The sequence below is a fragment of the Chanodichthys erythropterus genome, chromosome 15 (assembly GCF_024489055.1).
Source record: "Chanodichthys erythropterus isolate Z2021 chromosome 15, ASM2448905v1, whole genome shotgun sequence".
Taxonomy (NCBI): Eukaryota; Metazoa; Chordata; class Actinopteri; order Cypriniformes; family Xenocyprididae; genus Chanodichthys; species Chanodichthys erythropterus.
In genome coordinates, this window is record NC_090235.1 from 34,540,878 (window position 1) to 34,565,785 (window position 24,908).

Genomic DNA, 24,908 nt, shown 5'->3' on the forward strand with positions numbered 1-24,908 from the left:
CGCAACCTATGGACGCAACTGACAAATGCTTTGACTAGCGCTGTCAGTCACAGGAAAACCCCTTAACTGTTAAAAGGACAGGATAATACATCAGGTATTTAAACAGATTTTTTTTTTTTATTATGAACATAGGCCTGACCTGAAGGAAAATGCTAAATCTGAATGCAGGTAATAAACTCGCTCATTCGATCTTTTTTCTCACAATACTCTTCTACATAATACAGTAAGCTTCAATGAACAATATCAATTGAGAACATAACGTTACAGTTTATGTTGCTAAGAGTGATTGCTAAGGGTGTGTTGTAGTGATACACAAAACCGTTGGGTGTAGCGGTCATAGCTGTGTTTTATCGTGAATATCAACTATCAGAATCAAGGACAGGAACTAAAAAAAATAAATAAATATATATATGAGCAATGGCATTTTTCTTTGTGAATTTGTCTTGCAATTATCTCTTACTGTACACACATTTTATAAATCGTTTAAATGCTCACAACTCCTTATATAATGTGACTTTTTGACACTGACAGTTGACATTTTCCCTAACCTTATATATTTGACCAAATGACATCACATTCAGAAAATATGCAAATTAAACAAGAAACCCCATCAATAGAGGTCACGACAGCATCATTTGTCTGTCATTAATCCTATCTGCACACTCCTTTAACAAATGTCACTGATTCAAATATGCAAAATATTGTGCCCTGGAGGAAGACATTTTATTAAACACTGGAAATGTACTCCGTTTGATAAAGTTGGGGAAACAAATGGAAGGAAACATATTGGCTGCTGTTCCTCTTTTGCTTATATAAAATAATTAATTACTGATAATGGCAGATAGAACCTGAACATGTATTTATTTATTTATAGAGTTAGTTTGTTAGTTATGATAATTAAAATACATGGATATATGTAATGAAAATATAAAACCAATGGATATGCATTGAAAATAGCAAACTGTGACATATTGCATATTTTGTGATGCAATTGAATACATACATCTTTAAGTGTGATTTCTGGGCTAGTTTTAAATTGCATGAGAATATATACAGCAACTGCCCTACAAAACAACATTTTTCCCTCTATAAACTGGACAAATATTAAACAGTCAGGAGTCGCTGCAGGGGGTCAGGAAATGCCAGAGCGATGTCACAATCTACCAAACAATGGCACCTCACAGAATATTTGTCCTGTTGAAATGTGTGGGTCAAGAACATACAACAATAACAAAAGCAAATGTTTAAGTGTCTTATCATAGACAGATTATCAAAAGTTCTGATCATCAGTTTTGAATATTATGACCCATCTTTATCATTAAATATTGCTATTTTCCCAATAAAGTGTATTTCATACATGTGGGATTTATGAACTAAGAGATTGAAGTCATAAGATTAAGATTAATTGTGCTGTAAAGCATTAATAAAACAATTTATCCTTAGATTATTGTGCTTGATAAGTTAATGATTGCTCAATACACTCATACACCTCAGATTTCCATTCTCTATTTTTCTGTCTCAGTATCAACAGTCACAATCTTAACAATGTCGCCTTATCCATTTCCTCTTCCACTTAACGTGGTGGCTCGTTGAAGGAATGTGGTGCTGTGCTCTGACAAACACAAAACAACTGAAAGCGCCTGTGGAATTCCTTCAGAAGCTCTCAGGAATGTACTGCTCTACTGCACTTTGACACCTTATATGCTCCATTAGACTTTCCTGACCAAAACTGGGAACAGAGAGAGAGAACAACAATGATGACATGCAAAATGTGTTAAACAATGCTACAGGATTAATGATGTCATTGTTGAAACTTAGACCCATTTTAAGACATGCAACACAGTGTCAGTAACATATTAAAGGGATAGTTCACCTTTATATGAAAATCCAGTCATCGTTTTCTTCTATGGAATACAAAAGAAGATACTTTTTCTGTTCCCTCCTAAAGTTAACAGACCCCGCTGACTTAAAAAAAAAAAAAAAAAAAAAAAAAAAAAAGACAAAATTTATTATTTTGTGCTCCACAAATGAAAGGTTTGGAATGACCTGAAGGAGTAAATGAAGACAGAATATTCATTTATGGGTGAACTATCCCTTGTGAAAAAGAAGTGCTCTTAATTGTAGCCGATTGATTGTGCGCTTGTAGTGTACTTCAAATCTTAAAAGTAAGTGCACTTTCAGGATGAGCAAAGTTATATTGCTTATGGTCACATTACTAACTCTCTGTGTATGAGTAATAGTTTATCTAATGATTATGCATCAATACCATCAGCCATGACATTAGTTCAAGGTGTTTTGGAACACATGGGCACACCCTCAAAATTGCAAAATTCATCCTTATCACAGGTATAATCACTTTGATTTTTATGCCCCAAGTAACAGAGGTGTTTAAGGAATTCCAAACAATGAAACGGATTCACTTTTATGGAATGTTGGATGAGATTATTCATTATCTTTGACAATATCTATGAAGGGCAATGACGGAGACACATACACACACGTCTATTTCTGTTTCCTGTACATTCCTCCGGTGTGAGCTATGACCTGCATCACGGTCAAGAACGTAAACATTTCATGATCTGCGTCTGGGAATCAAGCACTACATGGGCTTGACTGAAAAACCCTTATTGTCTTATTGAAGCACCTACATATTATAAATAAACATCAGTAAACATATGCCAATGCAGATACCTACCCAAACTTGTAACCAGTGGTTGCTGTGCATCTATCTGTGTGTGTGTGTGTGTGTGTGTGTGTGTGTGTGTGTGCTTTTGTTTATATTACATTGTGGGGACCAAATGTCCCCATGATGTAATATAAACCTGAGTTCACCTACATCGTGGGGACCAGCCAGCGGTCCCCACAATGTAAATGGGTTTATAAATCATATAGAATGAGTTTTTGTGAAAAAGTAAAAGTTTGCACAGTTTCCTGTGAGGGTTAGGTTTAGGGGTAGGGGCAGGGTAGGGGGATAGAATGTACAGTTTGTTCAGTGTAAAATGCATTGAAGTCTATGGAAAGTCCCCACAATTCACAAAAACAAACATGTGTGTGTGTGTGTGTGTGTGTGTGTGTGTGTGTGTGTGTGTGTGTGTGTGTGTGTGTGTGTGTGTGTGTGTGTGTGTGTGTGTGTGTGTGTGTGTGTGTGTGTGTGTGTGTGTGTGTGTGTTTGTAATTTATGAAGACACAAATTTGTTTAATGACATGGTATTACACTGGTATTACGACGTAAACAAGAAATATGAGGACACTTTGTGAGTCCTCATATTTAAAATGGCTTTAAAAACGAAAATGTTTTATTAAAAATGTAAAAATGCAGACAGTTTTCTGTGATGGGTAGGTTTAGGGGTAGGGGTTGTGTAGGGGGATAGAATGTACAGTTTGTACAGTATAAAAACCATTATGTCTATGGAATGCCCTCACTAAGATAGCAAAACAAACCTGTGTCTGTGGTTGGGGGTTGTTCTGTGTATGTTATATACTTTATATAGCATTATTTTTCTAATTAATAATTAATTTGTTAGTTTATCTGGACTGTACTATGCATGTAGAGTCTAAACTAAATTGACATTGTTGACAACACTAGACGTTGACTTTCAGAATGATAACATCTCATTTAAGTTATTTCAGCGCGTTTACAGCGCCATCTAGTGACGAACTGAGAGTAGACACTCCATTTATTACATCAGCATTCTCAGTTCTTCCAAAAATAAAAATTATAAATGTGTGTGAAAAGGGTAAAGACGTGTTATTAATAAAGTAGCCTGATGTTCTAATATAAATACAGAGAGGCTGGGGTAATGGTGAGGCATGATGTCACACTTTATGGGGTAAGTTGTCACTACGAAACCCTTTTCAGCATTTTTAAATACATATTTTTAAATAATATATAAATTCTATAAAACATATGTGACAATAACATTTGACAACTTACCCCAACAAGATATTGATGAAAATATTTTTTTTCCTGCAAACAGTTCAGTCATTTGTCATTGTGTGGTTTTAATTGTGTTCACTTGTTTTACAACAGCTAGTAGTAACTATAAATATGATGATATTGTAATATAAGTTTGTTTGATTTATGATGAGAACATACTGAACATCATTCTCTTCAATCAACTATAGAGCCATTAATCAAACTATGATCACGTGCCAGTAGAGGGTGATATCAAGTTCTATGGTGTCCTCTGAGCACATTCCTAAGGCCACACACTAATATGGCCTTCAAGTGGAGTCAAAAATATTGTTACTTCAAATTAAAATGTCCTGATAATTTACTCACCCCTATGTTATCCAAGATGTTCATGTTTTTTTTTCTTCAGTTGAAAAGAAATTAAGGTTTTTGATGAAACCATTCTAGGATTTTTCTCCATATAGTGGACTTCAATGGAGCCCAAACGGTTGAAGGTAAAAATTATAGTTTCATTGCAGCTTCAAAATGTTCTACACGATCCCAGATGAGGAATAAGGGTCTTATCTAGAGAAACCATCACTCATTTTCTACAAAAAAAAAAAAAAAAAAAATTAAAAATGTTATACTTTTTATTTGAATTCTGGCAGTGTAGACACTGCTAAGTGTATCACTGCCCTCCACAGGTCAAAGTTTGAACTAAACATTATATACTTGCACTAGCATATTGTATATGACAATTTAGTTAAAACTTTAACCAGTGGAGGGCAGTAATACACCTAGCAGTGTCTACACTGTCAGAATTCAAATTCAAAGAAGAGAGCTAGTTCAAGATGAGTATTTATGGTTAAAATGTAAACATTTTTAATTTTCTTTTTTTTAGAAAAAGAGTGTTGGTTTCTCTAGATAAGACCCTTCTTTCTTGTCTGGGATCACTGTTAACTGTAATTTTGACCTTCAACCGTTTGGGCTCCATTGAAGTGCACTATATGGAGAAAAATCCTGGAATGCATTCATCGAAAACCTTAATTTCTTTTCAACTGAAGAAAGAAAGACATGAACATCTTGGATGACATGGGGGTGAGTAAATTATCAGGAAATTTTCACTTGAAAGTGAACTAATCCTTTAAGGTTAAGTGCACATTAAGGTTTTGCTGGTTAGCATGAAGCCTCTGCTGAAAAGTGCTGGTGTTATACAATAACCTATGAACCTACCTTGAACACCAAGCCATGAAACTAGTCATGAAAGTGTACTCTCTTTAATTAACTTTTAACATTTGAAGTACACTACAAGTGTACGTTTTAATACAATTAAGTGCACTTCTTTTTCACAATGGTAGTATTAAAGGTGCCCTAGAGTCAAAAATTGAATTTACCTTGGCATAGTTGAATAACGAGTTCAGTACATGGAAATGACATACAGTGAGTCTCAAACTCCATTGTTTCCTCCTTCTTATGTAAATCTCATTTGTTTAAAAGACCTCAGATAAAACAGACGAATCTCAACATAACACTGACTGTTACGTAACAGTCGGGATAATTAATATGTACGCCTCCAATATTTGAATTTTTATATTAAATTGTATATTAAAATATTGTATATTAAAATATACAATATTGTTAAATTGTATATTAAATTGTCTTTCTAAATGTTTCATTAGCATGTTGCTAATGTACTGTTAAAGTGGTTAAAGTTACCATTTTGTTTCTTACTGTATTCACAGAGACAAGAGAGCCGTTGCTATTTTCATTTTTAAACACTTGCAGTCTGTATAATGCATAAACACAACTTCATTCTTTATAAATCTCTCCAACAGTGTGTAATGTTAGCGATATTGGAGCACTATCAACCCATGGAGCACTATCAAACTCGTTCAGAACCAAATGTAAACATCCAAATAAATACTATACTCACATGATCCGACGGATGCATGCACTATGCATGACGAACATTTTGTAAAGATCCATTTGAGCGTTATATTAGCTGTGGGAACTTTGTTTATGCACTGTATTATAGTCGAGAGCTCGGGGGGCAGGGAGTGCGCAATTTAAAGGGGTCGCAGCCTGAATCGGTGCATAGTTAATGATACTCCAAAATAGGCAGTGAAAAAAAAAATAATAAAAAAAAATCTATGGGGTATTTTGAGCTGAAACTTCACAGACATTTTCAGGGGACACCTTAGACTTATATTACATCTTGTGAAAGAACGTTCTAGGGCACCTTTAATCAAATATATAATTATTGTATATGAAATGATATCAGATTATCCATCAGATTTAATATTTGAACTTAAACTTAAATGTAAAAATGCTATTAATAGCATTAATTATTAGAATCCATACATTAACAATAGCTTTGCATAGTTTAAAATACAATTATGACAGAACACAAAATCATTTTGTGCATAGTTTATCGAATAAATAACCATAACCAAAGCAACAGCAGACTCTCGTAACATCTTTTAATTTAAATTCATGTTACTCTTATATTTCTGATAATACTTTGTCCTGTCTGTAAGATTACACAAGCGATCTCTGTCTATCTGGATACATCACAACGGGAGGAACACCATACTGACATCTTCCCACATCTAATCAACACCACAAGAACAACTGAACCATCAACCAGAGCTGTTCATCTTCAAGGTTTGACCACATTCTAGACTATTTACTGGAAATGCATAAGTGTGTAAATCACTGGCCAAAAATATTCTACCGACCATCACATACAACAAAGAAAAACACATATACACTGCAATGCCATAGAATATAGTATAAATGCATATAAAAACATACATTTGTACAGTAGGATTTCTATTAAGATTTACAGTAGGATATAGATATATTTTAACGTAGTATTCATGATGAGAGGAAAAATGTTTCGTTAAATGGTTTCATGCTGTAACACAATAAAACGTGAAAATGGGAGTTGAATTTTATTGGCAACTTATATAATTTTATTAAATATATGTAATAAAATGTTTTCATTTTATCACACACACACACACACACACATATGTGTGTGTGTGTGTAAAATGTAGACTGCAGACAAGAAAATATACATAGATCAGGAACATATTGTATCTACATAACTAGGTTAAACAAAGCAAAAATTACTCCGGTTATTCAGCAAAGCTTTAGTCCCAGTGACTTGAATCTGAGACATTTTCTGTGGTACACAGAAACTGACAGACCCTTAAAAAGACAGTTCACCCAAAAATTTAAGTTCTGTCATCATTTACTCACCCTCATATCCAAATGTGTATGTTAAGCAAAATGTTCAAGCTACATAAAAACAGCATCAATACCTTAAAGTGATTCATACAAAGCATGCCTGTCTATCCCTATATTACCCTATAAGTATTCTGAAACCATGCCATTGTCATGAACTACATTTTTGAATTTTTACATCTAAAAAAATTTAGAAATATGAGGCCATTTTCTACTCTGTTTTTAGCTATATGATTGGAACGCTCTGTTTAAAGGGCATGTATCCCTTAAAACTTCAATAGAAACGGCCACTGCTGTGATTGGGTAATAACGTGCAACAAACAACAGTATCACTTTACAATAAGGTTCCATTTGTTCACTACATTAAATTGAACTTACAATGAAAAAAGAAAAAAAACAACTTCTAAAGCATTTCTTAATCTTTGTTTATGTTAATTAATATTAAATGGGGTAATGAATTGAGAAATCCTCTTTTCCTTGAGCTTTTGGTAATTAAGAGATCATCGTACTATAAGAATATCCTGTAAGTTTCAGAACAGAAAACTTCCTTGTTAGTCCAATAAAAGCTTTTATTGACACCAGGCCCACTGAACGACTGATCTTGGAACATGCCGCCTCCGCAGAAGAAATCAACGGCTACTTCATCATTGCAACTTTAGCCCCGCCCACTGGAGTGTTAATGAGAAGAGAAGAGAAGAGAAGAGAAGAGAAGAGAAGAGAAGAGAAGAGAAGAGAAGAGAAGAGAAGAGAAGAGAAGAGAAGAGAAGAGAAGAGAGATGTAGGACAAAAATAACATGACCTTTCAAAGGATCCTAATGCTGGGAATATGGTTATTTATTTTCAACAGTGTGAATGTCTCAGTTCAGCTTTATTTATTGTATTCACAATTTCACTGTGGATTCTTTGGTAAATCAATTTCATTTCAGCGCAGGCTTTGCAAACAAAGCTTGACTTTTACGATATGGACTCGACAGTAGACTGTTAGGGCTGCACAATTTGGGGGAAAATATAATTGCGATTTTTCTGATAAAATCAAAGTCCATTTAAAGGCAGGAACACACCAAGCCAACGGCGACGAACAAGTGGCGATGAAAGCAGACTGCGGGGTTGATTCACATCTGTAGCGTCTGGGTCCAAATTTGGCCTGACACACCAAACCGATGGCCAAGTAGCATGTTCGTTCTGCGCCTGCGCAAAATTAAATGCCTTTCTGTACCAGCAGGTGGCAGTAGCTGAATGATCAGAATGTTCAGATGGCCAGACGGACCTACAAGCTCCGACGCCGATTCAACATGTCAACTAGGCTAGAAAAAGTCATCGAGGACCAACTTCAGCTGACAGTGTGGAACACACTGAGAAAACTTAGTCGGCCGACGAACAAAAACTGCCTGACGGTCGACCTTCGGCTGAGTCGTGTCACTCGGCGGCCATCTTTGAAACGCCTCTCGGGCATCTAAGTGCAGCTCCTATCTCTTTGAATGGTGAAACATCAAATTCGCCAAAGCTATTTGCCAAGCTTTCGATTAAATTTCATATTTGAAACCACCAATGAAATCTGACAACAACTGTCTTATAAATTTTGTTTCTAAACACTCGAATCATGACAAACAGAATGCGCATGCGCGGTCTAAAATGCGTCTCTTGTGCTTCATTTCGGATGCGAGCGTCTGACTGTTTCTATAGGAACCGGAGCTTCTAAAGGCTGCTGCAGTGACGTGATGACTTTACCAATCAGCGATTGGCTCTTATTTTTAAGGCGGGACTTATTCCGCCATATTGCGCATTGCACTTTCTCCCATTCATAATAATATGAGTGACACGTCTTGTGTTATTTTATCTTCTTTGATAAAATGCATTTGCAATTTAAAATGCGATTTAAAAAAAAAAAGTTTGTTGAGCTGCACAATTTGGCAAAAATGTTGTGATTATATAGATACTATACTATTATTATTACTCTTACTATTATTATTATTATCACTGTGAAAAACGCAACGCATACATTTATTTAATTAAATTTGCAATTTGATAATCACACTGAGCCAAATCTTGATTTTTAGTTTAATTTTGATTAACTGTGCAGCCTTAACTTCCCTAAGGTTGCAAGACTGAGCATTGTAGACTATCACAATCATGCTTGCTGAGCAAATAATCCTGTTTTATTATTTCTCCTGCCTGCATATCAAACGCGCCAGAAGGTGGTGATAAAGATGTAGGTGTTGATTTGTGCCTATGCAGGCAGTCTTGTGCATTTTGGTGGCACTTTTGCCCCATACCCCTGTTAATTTCCGACGCTTCTGGACAATACCAAATGCGAAACTGAACATTCTGTCTAACATGCTGGTTTGGAATGACATATGTTACGTATACCTAAATGATGACAGAATTTTCATTTTTGGCTGAACTTTTTCTTTAACACTTATTGTCCATGGATGTTCTTGAGCTGTCTACTGGCTGAGCTTTCTTGGGACTTCGAGAATGCTTTCTGTTATTTTTTTGAGATATACTCTTCCAGGTTGTCATGGGAACACTGGGAACCTCCCTCTTTTTTGACACAAGCTCTGACTGAATCACTCCCCGGATTTGCTCCTTGTCTTCATCGGAGGAAGTGTTACTTTTAGAGCTCATCTCCACCGTAGGCTCAGTGAACACTATCAGCTGATTTTTACGATGAGGAATTTCAACTGTAGGACTCCTATCAGCCCCTTTCTCCTTTGTCAGCACAGTGACAGTCATCTGGGCCACACTGTGGTTCAGAGATGCACTTCGGAAGAGCATATTGGAGCGTGGCTGCACCATCTGGATCCCGCCTATAGGAATTGTGAGGGTGAGATTGGGAATCATCACCTGGGGCTGGGAGTGCAGGGGCAGGTGACTTAACACACGCTGGCCTTCCCTCGGCTGCATGTTCCTGGAGAGACGCCCATGTGGCAGAGGCCAAGACTGTGTCATGTTGGTCCTTCTCTGAGGACTGTGTGTTTTCTCCTTGAGGGGAGCCAGAAAGACATTTTTAGTGAAATCACCAAGTGGTCTGTTGGATATTGTAGAGTGACCACTAATTCAGTCATCTTTATTCTAGGCAAAGGACGTTATTTCTAAACAGTGTGGTTAAATCATTTTTTTGCGGCTACAGTCTTGACAGCTAAAGATAGTAGATGGTAAACAGATGAGTATATATTCATCATTTCATGGGGTAGTATCTAAGGTTTTGGCTTTAATTGTATGTAAATAACGGTGGCCTGACTTCTATTTGTAATAAAGGTGCGACACTAAAATAACACACGGTGCGCTTTTAGAATCGGGATATTTGTTTTTGGATGTTTATGTTGGATATATTTGGGTGTCTTGTTTTCAGACGAATTGCTTTTTTGTGCACTAATAAAAAAAATCTTTCTATAAGTGGAGTAAAACAAACTTAGACAAAGAAAGAAGCATCTACATATTTAGCTATCAAGACTAGAAACCCACAATTTACTCACTACTGAAACAAGGATGAATGGTTGTTAAAAGAAAGCATGGCTCATTAAAATTCTATGCAATTTCTGAGAAAATGTAAAAATAAAATCTAATTCAAAATAGTAGTAAATACAATAATAAATTATATGTTAAATATTATAAATGGTTATATATAAATAAATAACACTCAATGAAAAAAAAAAAGATACTTTGGACCAACTTAAAGGATTAGTCCACTTTCAAATAACATTTTCCTGATAATTTACTCCCATGTCATCCAAGATGTTCATGTTTTTCTTTCTTCGGTCGAAAAGAAATTAAGGTTTTTAATGAAAACATTCCAGGATTATTCTCCTTATAGTGGACTTCAATGGCCTCCAAATGGTTGAAGGTCAAAATTACAATTTCAGTGCAGCTTCAAAGGGCTTTAATTTTAACCTTCAACCATTTGGAGGCCATTGAAGTCCACTATAAGGAGAATAATCCTGGAATGTTTTCATCAAAAAACTTCATTTCTTTTCGATCGAAGAAAGAAAGACATGAACATCTTGGATGACATGGGGGTGAGTAAATTATCAGGAAAATTTTATTTGAAAGTGGACTAATCCTTTAAATACTCAACTTTACATTTTGATTTAATATTAATCAAAAATATTTCCTTTACCAAAGACAAAAAACATTTTTTTATTATTATTATTATTATTATTATTATAAAGGCCATACATATCAACATATTTTCTGTAGATAAAATGTTACTTAATGTAGGTCATTTTTTATTCATTTATTTATATTTATTTATTTGACACAAATTTCACCATGAAAGCTAAATTACTATGATATGAAAGTAGAATTTTCACTTAAGATAAAACAATCATTTTGTTAGCCAATGTGTAATTTAGTTTACTTACCATAAATAAAGACAGCTTTGAAAGACCTGAATGTTTATTTGGATGTCTTTTAAAATATGGAAAATTAATAAAACCCACAATGTATTCTGCAGTCAGTAAAGCTAACCAGTTCAGCACATCAACACGAAAATAATACTATTTTTTTATCTTTTATTTTTGTTCTATGGGGACTGTTATTTGCTTTTAGACAAACTGAACAAAACAGGTTTAAATGGGAAACCTTTAATTTCAATCAGACCAATATAAAAATGCACTTTAAATAAATGGCATAAATGGCAAAATAAATGGTTGTTTCACTTTTTTAACACTGGTTTAATCCAGTAAATTTCTCTTTCAGTCTTTTATCGGTATTATGGTTACTTGTTACTATTTACATTCTGTAAGAAAGTGCTACATAAAGACACTCACCGGTTTGGTCTTGAGATGTAATCTGTTGGGTGAGACTTCTGTAGAATCTCTGGGTCTGTCAGCTTGGTACTGAACAGTCACACTGGCCCCAACAGTCAATGCAATTGGACAACTGTGAGGCGAAGGTTGTATGGGGGACAGGGCTCTAATGGGGGACATGCGTCTCTCTGGGAAGGATGAGGCTGGGCAGTTAGAAGGAGACAAAGAGGACAGGCAGGACGATGGAGAGAGACTATGTCTCGGGGAGGGACAGCGTAGAGGGGACATGTCTCGTTGAGGAGACTGCGGTAAAGCAGGGGACATTTGCAGGCCAGGAGACAGGCTGCGGATGGGAGACGAGCATTTCCCTGTGGTGGGTTTGAGGTGTGGAAGGGTTACTATAGACTTTGTGGTCTTTGGAGAGGCAGCTTCTCCATAGTGGCTTGGTTTTCGGGGGCTCATACTGACAGGCGGTTTGGGATTTTGTTCCCAGCCAGGGTTTGAAAGGCCTGAGATGTCACAGGAGCCAGAATTATCTCTAGAGAGAGATGTACTCTTAGACGATGAAGAGGAACATGAAGCTTGCTCGTCACCCTCATCATTATCATCAGCCTCGTCCACATCTGTCTCCTCTGCATCTGAGAACTGGTGCTCCTCCACCAGATCCATCTCAAGGAAACGTTTATCACTGTCACCTACAGCACAAGAGAGTCACTGTATCAGCTTTCATTTGGTATGATTAATTATAAAAAAAAAAAAACCCAAACAATTAAGTAATCATACTTCACCCCATGCCACACTAATCCATGGTATATGCAATTATTTTGAATTTATCAGATTAATCCATGTATGATTTAATTTGCTTTGATCTTTTTTTAAAGCTGCAGTCCGTAAGTGTTGCCTCTTTGTCGCCATCTCGGTTTGAAACCTGCAATTGCAGTTATTTGCGGAATTATTATCTTTACGTGGGTTGTGTATCGGCACGGCTCCTCAGCGCGGATTAATTTGTTTGCTGTCAGTCACCACATCGGTGTGGATACTGTACTTCGAATCACAATGACCAAAATAAGAATTTTCACCGGAAAATGTCATCTGAACAAATAAGTGTCTACCACTTTTGTTCTGACAAACTGAATAAATTGTGCTGCCAACGGTGATTAAATCACTTCAAACCATGCAAGTTATTATTGTTATACTTTGTTCTCAAATTGTTAATGTTAACAATATCAGCATTGCGTGACTATGTGTATTCAATGTGTATTAGTGTTACCTGTAGATTTCAATTTCTGTAGCCACTCCGCAGTCTTTTGCTTTTGACTACGGGTGAATCTCCAGTTGTCTCTGATGATTGTCATTTGGACCTTTCTGGATTTACAATCCACCATCAAAATGTTAAGTTTAATTATTGCAGCTGCTGTGAGAAAAGGCTATAAATGATGCAGCATCCTCCACATGCCATGTAGCCTACTAGCTGGGACTCCTTCTTTATGTAAACAGACGTGATGTAATGACACAAAGATGAGCGGCTGCATGCTCAAATTTCCCGCGGAAACCTACCAGTACCGATTTTATTATAAAACATTATTACAAGCTTACCGTTGTGAATCGGGCTAAGGTAAGGAGATAGTTTTGAACACTGACTGGTTATGTACTTGCTCGAAAATTGAATTTAAATAATTTTTAACCAAAAAAGTTACGGACTGCAGCTTTAAAGGGATAGTTCACCCAAAAATGAAAATTTGATGTTTATCTGGTTACCCCCAGGGCATCCGAGATGTAGGTGACTTTGTTTCTTCAGTAGAAGATAGATTTTTAGTAGTAGATTTTTAACCCCAACCATTGCGATCTGTCAGCCGAATAATGTGTCTAAATGGGAACTCCATCTATAAGAGTAAAAAAAAACAAAAAACATGACAGACAAATCCAAATTAAACCCTGCGGCTCATGACGACACATTGATGTCCTAAGACACAAAATGATCGGTTTGTGCAAGAAACCGAACAGTATTTATATAATTTTTTACCTCTAAAACACCACTATGTCCAACTCCGTTCAGCATCCGGTTAGTGAGGTCAAAAAACGCGCTCTGCTGACAGAACTGATGTCTCACGCTTTGCTTCAATGGGTGCAAGACATCACTTCCGTTGTCAGAGCGCGTTCAGACCTCACTAACCGGACGTGGACGGCAGTTGGACATAGTGGTGTTTTAGAGGTAAAAAATGATATAAATACTGTTCGGTTTCTCACACAAATCAATCGTTTCGTGTCTTAGGACATCAATGTGTCGTCACGAGCGGCAGGGTTTAATTTGGATTTGTCTGTCGTGTTTTTTTTACTCTAATAGGTGGAGTTTCCATTTACACGCATTATTCGGCTGAAAGACCGCGACGGTTGGAGTTAAAAATCATCATTTGTGTTCTACTGAAGTAACAAAGTCACCTACATCTTGGATGCACTGGGGGTAAGCAGATAAACATCAAATTTTCATTTTTGGGTGAACTATCCTTTTAAGTCAAATTGACAGTCAAAGTTTTAATGTTTTCAAACAACAGAACTATAAAAAGAAGTTACTGAGTAACTGATATTTCAGACAGAACATGTCTGAAATTAAATAAAGTATACATATGTCCACGGCTGCTGAAAATTCAGCTTTGCCATAACAGAAATAAATTACATTTTAATACATATAAAAATAGAAAAGTACTGTACGAAATGTACTGTTTTACTGTAATTGTGATAAAATAGGCTAAATGTAGCCTTGTTTTGTTTCTCACCTCCCTCATCTGTCTCAAGCTCACATTGAACTGGTCCTGGAGCAGTTCCCTCTGGACACCTCTTCCCATGAGCCTTTGACTTCATATGTTTGGTTAAATTCCCTGAGGAAAGCAGTATTAGAGCTTCAACATGGGAACGAAAAAGAAAAGAAACTTATTTATATCAAGTGTGTCCTGTGAGAGTACAGGTGTAGACTTAGTTAACCATGTCCAAATAAACAACCTCTGATGTCATTGAACTAGTGATATAATAACATCTATTGTAAACCTCTATGTTTGTTGTGTTGACAATATTTCTAAGACAGGGCAGGGTGCATAATGATGTTCTTGTCCTTATAGAAAATTCATTTAAATTTGCTTCTTGCTACTGCCAGTCAGGGGCAGGTGGAATTAGGGAGAGTGACAATCTTATTCTACAGTACATTTTATTTGACCAAACATTTGCATTTGCCCTTGAGCAGGAAATGATGCCATCTATATTTTTGATGAATTTTCCTCAAAGTGAAAGACTGTAAATTTGAAATGTGTACATCTACTAAAAGTTAATTTTATCTTTTAGGTGTACACTAGCATATATAGTAAATGGGCTCAAAGTTAACATTAATATTATTATTAAATGTATTTTTCATTTTATTTATAATATTAATAAGATATAATATGGACAGACATGAACTTAAAGCCACGAATCTCAATTCATCAGTTGTGGAGCATACCTTTGGTTTTGAAGGCAAAGTTACAGTGCTGGCAGACATAAGGTCGTGCATCCGTGTGTAGTCGTATGTGTTTGCGTAGCATGCTGGGTTTCTTGCAGCGTATTCCACACTCTTCACATACATATCTTCCCCTCCCCCGGCCACGTACATACACGTATTCCTCACTTGACCTGTAGCTGGAAAACACAACATAAAAGCTGAAAGAATATATTGTGTGATCCTTCACTGGGTTTTTCCCATGATCAGGAGTCAACAAACTGACACTTATAAGATGAACAACTAAAGGGAAAGACTATAGATAACCCAAAAAGATCTTTCGTTCCTTTTTTTTTTTTCTTTTTTTTTTCTGGAACAGATGAAAAAATTGGAAAGAAATACTGCAGAATGTCGAGAGTGCTCTTTACCATAATGGGGACTGTGGCTTTCAAACTAAAAGTAACAGAACAAGCACCAGACAAATATCATTAAAAAAGTAGTTATGAGCCAAAAGTAAAACACAAATTTTGAATTACATGCATGTTTAGAATAACTGAAGTTAAAAAAATCAAATCAAATCAAAAAACGTTTTTGCATCACATAACCTGTATGGACTAATTTTGACATTTCTTGTCTCGGAGCTTGACAGTTCTCATTACCAAAAAAAAAAACAAACAAACTCTGGAACCCTTCTGAACCCTTGTAAAAAAAGTACTTCATATTTATTACGGAAATAAAATATTGTAAAATACTATACATACGTATGATCTGAATTTAATGTTTTCACTTAAATGCATGTTAATTGTAATTAAATGGAAATGTATTATAATTCAAACTTATATGTAGTTAGCAAGATTCTAGAGAGCTTTTAAGTAGGACTTAAGTACATGTTTATTTGCAATTTCATAACTATTTCAATTATATTGTTTTTGAAATGGTTAAAAGGTTGTGCTGACTGTATTGTAATGATGAAGACACAATTTTGTACAATATATATAAAGTAATATATACAATATAACAACTTTAAGTTTAATATTGAATAACATGGTACAGTTAAAATTACAATCAAGTACTGTACAGGTGCTTTAGTATTTTAGTCAACACATCAAAATAAGTGTACTTCTTTAAAGCATGACAAAAGATTAACAAAATGATTGAAAATGCCCTTTAAAGTGAAACATTTAAATTTACATGATTAAAAAGCATACTTTTAAGTGTGTTAAATACATAAGTGGGTTAAGAAACTTGTGTTAAGTCATGAAAGAGCACTTAAGTAATTATATATATATGAAGACTTCAGATGCAAAAGCCTCTATGTGCCATATGAAATTTTATTATAAAATGAGCATTTTTATCAAGCTTGTATGTTTATGTTCAGTTATTTCACTTTAATGGCAATGAAAAGGTATTATTAATTGCCATTAAAGTGTATATATATATATATATATATATATATATAATTATATATATATATATATATATATATATATATATATATATATATATATATATATATATATATATATATATAATTATATATATATATATAGTTGCACATTATTTTACTAAGCACATTTCTTTTTCACAAGGGAATACATCTCATTCGGGTTTGGAGAAACATGTGGATGATTAAATGAAGACAAAATTATCAGTGTATGCCTGAACAAACCCTTTAGCTGGCTGAAATGCATCTAACGAAAAGGTGAATCATATCAGACTAGCAATATTTTTAATAAGTTAAACAAACAGAATGGAACATAAAAGCAGCACATGTAGGTTGACATTGACACTGCAAGATCTCAACATCACCTTTAGGTAAATTAAAATACCAGCAAAGCAAAGCCTCTGGGCTGGAATGAGCACATAAAGAGGCCTATACATTGATCTCACAGGTCTGTGTGGGAGATCTGATTTTCAATCTATAGCACCTGCATGGTATGCTTTTAAAGGTGCTCTTAAACAACTTGGTATGCTTGGCACAGACCCTCTTTCAGACACCACGCATGCATATATATCCATACACACCCACTCCGCCTACCCACAGACACACACACGCGGGTAGTCTGGGTGGGTATCCACCCTGTTTGTGTCCAGAAAGTCCCAAAACGGGGCCTCCACTTGACCTCAAACAGAGCACCATTTATAATGTCAAGAACTAGGGCCCCCCTCCCTTCCGACCCCCTTCACCACCACCCCCGGCTCAAACATGGGGACCTTGCAATGCCGCTCTGTGCCCAGAGCCCGGGCTTCTGTGCCAATGCAAACAGCTGAGAGGGGGGGAACCCTGGACCCAACCAGCAGCTCATAACCAATAACATGAGTACAAATCGAGAACTGTGTGCCAGCTTTCTTAAAAATAACAGCCATAACAGAGTTCAATTTTGGGGAGAATAGTTTTTTAGATTTAGGCCGTGCACCTATTTAATTTGTGGATGTGATGCGATACATTTCCAAAGTAACACACTACTGTTCACCACACAGTAAAGACGGAATTAATATGATCCAATAACAAATGTCATTCTACCAGAATGGGTCCAAAAGGCACATTATACAATTAGGATTTATATTTTCTGAAGACAATATGTGACCCTGGACCACAAAACCAGTCATAAGTCGCACGAGTATATTTGTAGCAATAGCCAACAAAACACTGTATGGGTCAAAATTATCGATTTTTCTTTTATGCCAAAAATCATTAGGATATTAGGTAAAGATCATGTTCCATGAAGATATTTTGTAAGTTTCCTTCCGTAAATGTATCAAAAATGTATTTTTGTTAGTGGATATGCATTGCTAAGGACTTCATTTGGACAACTTTAAAGGTGATTTTCTCAATATTTAGATTTGTTTGCACCCTTAGATTCCAGATATTCAAATATTTATATTTATATACAGTACCTATCCTAACAAACCATACACCAATGGAAAGTTTATTTATTCAGCTTTCAGATGAAGATTAAAAAATTGACTATGACTGGTTTTGTGGTCCAGGGTCACATATGAGTGATGCATGGGCATGCAAAAATTGCATTCCTGAGCGGTTTTTAACATGTTGCTACATAAGCTATGTTTCAAATTTTAAAGCATTTTTGGGATATTACATAAAAAACTGCTGGATGGAAACGCCAAGCTGAGCATAAATTCTAAAAATGCACATAAAAAAACGTATGTGCTCGTTTGAGTCAGATACGTTTTTTATCCGATAAGAAAACATGAGCATAAACTAAGATGGAAACACATTTGCCTAATAAATTCCTCGATGCTCTGAATAATTACCTCCCAAAACTTACACGACTACGTTCCCAAAGAGCAGGCATTCACCTCTGAAAGCAAGTGCATTTGTTGCTTTTGGTCTGCACGCTCTATGACACAAGTAATTAATTATATATTAACATTATTATATACAATACAGTGGCTTCTCCTACTTTTCTAAGTGATATTTAGTGCCAGTTTATCAGGAAGAGACAATTTTGTTGTCTTCGACTCACTGGATGGAAACGCTGCTTTATTTGCAAATGTTTTAAGCGATATTGCAATTTTGAGTATACATTCACAACTTCAGAGGGAAACACTCTGGTTGGTTCCTAAAACATTGCAAGGAGGTTGCTCAAGCAGCCAACCCTCAAGTCTTAGGCCATTTTTACACTTAACATGCCTTTTCAATGATCCACAAGTGGTCAGTTGAGACGCATTACCGTTTACACATGGTCTTAACATGCGTTTCTAAATCTCTTGTGACCACTTGTGTTTGGACTTTGTCTAGACCAGTGGTGGGCTCTTTACTTTAAAAAAGTAATTAGTTATAGTTACTAGTTACTTCTCACAAATAGTAATGGAGTTAGTAACTGAGTTACATCATTATAAAAGTAACTAATTACCAGGGAAAGTAACTATTGCGTTACTTTAAACATTTTTTAAATATGTCAAATAACTTGAATGCCCCCAATATTAAATATGTCTAAGAATAAATTATTCTTGATCCGACTCGTGACTCATGATCCGCTCTTCCTCACAACATGAAATTTCTCTGTACTGTAGCCTACTATACGTGTTGGTAGCCATTAAAGAAAATGTAGTTTCATATTTATGTTTAAATAGTCCTATGTTACGTTTTGAATTAATTTACTTGATTATGAAAAGTGAACAGTATGAGTAATATGCATCATAAGATGTGCAATATATCGGGAGACATGGAGTGGGTCAGACACGATTTTGACCACTTCATTAAGTTTTGTTTTATAGAAAGCCTCTCTTTAAAGTGAATTTCGTTTTGTAAAAATTGTATCTTAATTTTAATCAATGTTTCATCAATCAATTGCCTGGATTTAATAAATAAGAAGCAAATATAGCAAACTCCTGGCAGGCGCCGGCGCGATCACCGGCGCGTGAACTGGACCGCGTCATACAGGCTACAAGAACCGAAACTCAGAGGCTGCTTGCCTCGCAGACATGAGAAATATATCTATAGAAAGCTTGAAATATCTAAAAACGAAAAGAAATAGGCTACTCTGATTATGTAGCCAACATTCTCTCTCTAGGCCCGTCCAGTACTTCATCTTTGCAGCCGACACTGATTCAGAAAACATTACTTTATTAATAAACAATTAAAATGTCTCTTTGCTGTTTTGGTCACATTCATAATCCTTACTTTTGCCGGTTCTTTATGGCAAGCTTTATGTATGCGCTTGAGTGCCTATTACATAAACGCTCATTATTATGGTTTATTCTCTCCAGTATTTAAAAAAAAATTAATTAATATAAATGTGATTAGTCAACTAATGGCTTAAATGAATAGCATGTTTTCGATCCAGCATGTCACAAAGGGTATTCTGGTTTGAGCTTGCGCTCAGCTCGCATGCTCATAGTCACACACACAGAGCATCGAACATTATTATCAGTTTAAAATTATATTTGAGTATAACCCCAACACACACCAGAGAAAAAAACTTTGCAGGTCCTATGGCTAAGAGAGAGCCTACTCAGATGAAAACTGCTTCAGTGAGCTCAATTATAGTAACGCGGCATTTTTTTTTTTTCCAGTAACGGTAATGGCGGGAGAAAAAGTAATTTGTTTGATTACTCGTTACTGAAAAAAAATATAACGGCGTTAGTAACGCCGTTTATTTATAACGCCGTTATTCCCATCACTGGTCTAGACCCTCCCTTCTTATTCCCTTCTACATCACTTTTGTGGGATCAAAGTATAAAGCCATTACGCTGCCATTTAAGCAGTGTAAATGAAGCCATTATGCTGCTTGCAAGCAAGCGGATTGGAAGCAAATGGAATCAATTGTTTTGGTGCACTTTCTCAAAACATGTCCTATAACGGTCACATGTTAGGTCAGTGGGCAGTGAGTAGGCAGTTGTTTTGTGGCTGTTCAAACGCATTTAACCACACAAGCATCTACACTCCTAAAACATTCGGGTCTAATACGTTTTTTACTACCTCTATCTCTGGAAGTGGTACTAAACATGCACTAAACATTTCAGACTCTGTTTATATCTGTATTTAACTTTCAAATAATATATTTTTTTTTTTTTTTTTTTTTTTTTTTTTTTGCTGCCAGATTTAAGAAAATTCATGGTTTTATTTAAAAATGGGATTTTTCAGTCTCTTGTATGTCTGTTGCATGGTGTGGGATGAGTTATGCAATAAAGTTTAATAACTAAACCTAAGTATGAGCAATAGTAATAGTGACAACTAATTATTGAGAGGTTAGAAATGGCATCATGTCACATAAACTCATATGTGAAAATTCATGACATATGCATTAAGTGAGGACGAATTGTGCCGAAACCACATAATTACCCTCACCTGAAATGCTGACTCAATCCATTTTTCAAACTTTCACGCAAAATCACTCCCCTCATACATCAACTAAAACCTCAGAGCTTCCATTTTAAGAAGCACAAACCACCTTAACCACCCTTCAGTCTTTTCATTCTGAAGAGACAGAAATTTCTCCTAAACTCTGTTTCAGAGCTCCCCAAAGACCATACTTGAATGGTGAAACCGCACAGCCAAATTATGAGTCAATTTCATGGCTGCTGTGAAGAGTATGCTGTGTGTTAAAAGTGCTATCAATCTTCAGAAGCGCCACAGATGGTTGTTTCTAGGAAGACTTGTGTCTGTAAACTGAAGTCACGACAGACTAAGTTACAGACTACATGACCTTGAAGAATTGCATTTTATCCTTGTAGTATTGTGTCTGACTTCATTTGTAGTTAACATAGGGCTTAAAGACTGATGCATAGTTTTAATTCATAACTCAAGATTTTTTAAATTACTATATAAACCTCCCTCTTTTATTAAAAATAAACACTCACTCTAATGACCGTCTCTTAGATGCCAATAGATGGCCGAGTTGGCAAGTGTTTGTGTGAGGGGTTAAGAGACACATGCAACTCTAGTTTAAATGGGTACAAAGACATGTTTAATGGTCATAACCAGACACTAAACATGCGTTCGCCTGTATGCATATGTTAAAGGGTTAGTTCACCCAAAAATGAAAATTCTGTCATTTGTGACTCGCCCTCATATCGTTCCACACCCGTAAGACCTTCATCCATCTTCAGAACACAAATTTAGATTTATAAAATTCGATGACTCAGTGAGGCCTGCATTGACAGCAAGTTACTTTGCACTTTCAATGCCCAGAAAGGTAATAAAAACATATTTAAAACAGTTCATGTGATAACAGTGGTTCAACGTTAATGTTATGAAGTGACGAGAATACGTTTTGTGCACCAAAAAAAAAACCCAAATAACGACTTTATTCAACAATATCTAGTGAAGGGCGATTTCAAAACACTGCTTCATGAAGCTTCGAAGCTTTACGAATCTTTTGTTTCGAATCAGTGGTTCGGAGCGTGTATCAAACTGTCAAAGTCATTGAAATTTTGAAACCCTTATGACATAACAAAGCCTCGTTTACTGAAATCACTTATTTTCACACTCCAAACCACTGATTCGAAGCAAAAGATTCGTAAAGCTTCGAAGCTTCATGAAGCAGTGTTTTGAAATCGCCCATCACTATATATTGTTGTTTTAAGTCGTTATTTTGTCTTTTTGGCACACAAAAAGTATTCTTATCTCTTCATAACATTAAGGTTGAACTACTGTAGTCACATTAACTGTTTTAAATATGTCTTTAGTACCTTTCTGGGCATTTGGAAGTGTAAATTAACTTGCTGTCAATGGAGGCCTCACTGAGCCATCGGATTTTATCAACAATATCTTTATTTGTGTTCCGAAGATAAACGAAGGTCTTACGGGTGTGGAACGACATGAGGATGAGTAATTAATGACAGAATTTTCATTTTTGGGTGAACTAACCCTTTAAGCGCTCGAATTAAAATGGCCTTTGGGCTTTATACTAGTGGTTTTCAACTGGTCGGTCGATACCCAAAAATTGGTCACAGGTCTGTTTTGACAGGATTGAGAAATGCAAAATGCAAATAATAAAAAATAACTACTATATAATTACTATGTGCATAGTAAAAGAGAAAATAAATAGGCTTATTAATTGGTTGGAAAAAATCCAATCATTGGTTGTTGCATCCAATCAAACTGTGCCCAAATGATACATTAAATATGGGTTCAATTGCAACAAGGCTTAAAATGATTAAAGTGCCGGCCATAAGTATGCTAACATGGGAGACTGTATACACAACCTAATGCATTTTGGGTGAACTCTGACCTGCAAATGCATATGACATGATCAAAATTTATGACATAAATTACCTATTCAGCTGTTCATGTAAATAAATGTGCATTTTCTTGGGCCTATGTAGTTTTCAATAAATATATTTTTTTACTTATATACATCAAACAATTTTGGTACTGTGTTTGGTTGCGAAATATAATTTGGATAATTTGGGTATTAAAGCAAATCCAGCTGAAAACCACTTCCTTAAATCTCCTAGATGGTGGTTTTTCATTCATCTGAAAACACCTCAAAATGTCTACTGCCTCTTGGCCATCTCCATATGCCTTCAGCTCAATGACCAAAATCATTGATGCAGTATGGTGTAAATGGGACTCTGTGGGGTTCCACAGGAAGTGACCGCCAGGCTAGGTAGTTTCCTGGCTCGGGCTGTGTAACAGACGGTCCGTGTTGGCTCTGACAGCCAACCGATCTCCTGCAGCGGGGCAAGAACAACACTGCTCAAAATACTGACAAACTAGTGACAGAAAGCCACCACACATACAGTATGAGCCGGGTGCACAGTGCAGGAACTACAAAGATTCTAGCTTTCAGATGGGTGTGGAGAAGAGGACATTCATAGCTGTTGTATATATGTCAGTATTAAAAACTGTATTTGCATTTTAAAAAAGAAAACAGAGCTTGCAAGGCAGCAAAATAAATGGTATATGTTATTTTTGGTTCTAAAAGAAATGGTATACCAGAGCCGCCCTTGATGTTTTCACGATGCTCACACACATCTGGTTTTCTTACAGCCGTAAACAAGAATCAACACCTAACGTGACAACATCTTTGGAGTGTAAAGACAGATATAGATGGCAAAATAAATGCAAGACAGAAAATGCCAAACAGAAATGTAAGAAAAAAAGACAGATTACAATTCAGTATGAAAATAAATGCAAAATAGAAGATGAGTCACAAATAAGTATGCAAATATTACCATGACATTATCACTCTGGGTTTCATTTTGAATAGCCAAATGCTAATGAGGTAAATCAATTTTTATTAACTTTTTACATTTTACAAGTATAATGCTTACAAAAGTAAAATATACAGCACATAGACAGTACACCTGAGAATAAAAGTATCTGCATAACAAAGTTAAATGAAGGTTTAAGCTGAATTGCTTGCAGAAAATTACGAAGCAACCAAAAATCTATTTCTATACAGCGCTGCCTTGCAAACAATGTAACAAAGATATACTGCAAATATACATTCAGTACACTTTTGCACTTTCTTTTTGTTGCATTTGTACAAGTGTTATGTATTATAATGACTTACCCTCCCTCACAAATCTGTACCCGTGAGCTGTACTTGGAGGTAGATAGTTGATCCTCCTTCTCCTCCTCTGTTTTCTTTTCTACCTCTGTCAACTCAGCTTGCTGGGCTTCTTTCTGTTCTGTGGGATGAGTGGCATGTACCTACACTCGAGAGAGACACGGGCAAGTTCACCAACCCTATTTCGGGTGCCCAGGGAGACAGAGATGGGGGGGAAGTCTCGTTCAACATTTTAAGTTTATTTAAAAATTTACAAGTTTACTTTAATGTTGTCTTGTGAAGATTAAGTTTAATGACTTAAAAGTGTGGGGACTGTGAAGCTAATTGTGAGATTTGTAAGTCACTTACCTTTTGTATTAATTAAACCCTCATATGCCTTTTAAAACACTGAGCAAAAAACATAATCCCCCAATTTAATAATATCAATGTCAGCTAGCATATCAGTTATTATCCCTACTGAAAAATTCAGCTTAAAGTGGTCAGTGTGTTTTGGGAACATGGTAGCTGGTTAACCAACTAATGACCAGCTTGGAGCAGCTAGAAACCAGCTACCATGTTCCAAAACACAGCTT

At 35.8% G+C, this 24,908-nt stretch overlaps 1 protein-coding gene across 4 annotated transcripts in view; it reads right to left on the bottom strand.

The window, feature by feature from the left end:
• Positions 1-6,319: 6,319 nt before the first annotated feature.
• hivep3a (HIVEP zinc finger 3a) overlaps positions 6,320-24,908 on the bottom strand; it is a 53,873-nt gene continuing 35,284 nt past the window's right edge. For 3 of the 4 annotated variants that reach the window (XM_067411670.1, XM_067411672.1, XM_067411671.1), the window contains 5 exons: positions 24,340-24,479; positions 15,377-15,552; positions 14,664-14,765; positions 11,911-12,584; positions 6,320-10,123 (listed from right to left, as the gene is read on the bottom strand). In XM_067411670.1, coding sequence (XP_067267771.1) covers positions 9,551-10,123; positions 11,911-12,584; positions 14,664-14,765; positions 15,377-15,552; positions 24,340-24,479 — 1,665 coding nt within the window. In that variant the 3' untranslated portion in view covers positions 6,320-9,550. The remainder of the gene's footprint in view (positions 10,124-11,910; positions 12,585-14,663; positions 14,766-15,376; positions 15,553-24,339; positions 24,480-24,908) is intronic. The other variant, XM_067411673.1, reaches the window with a different exon arrangement.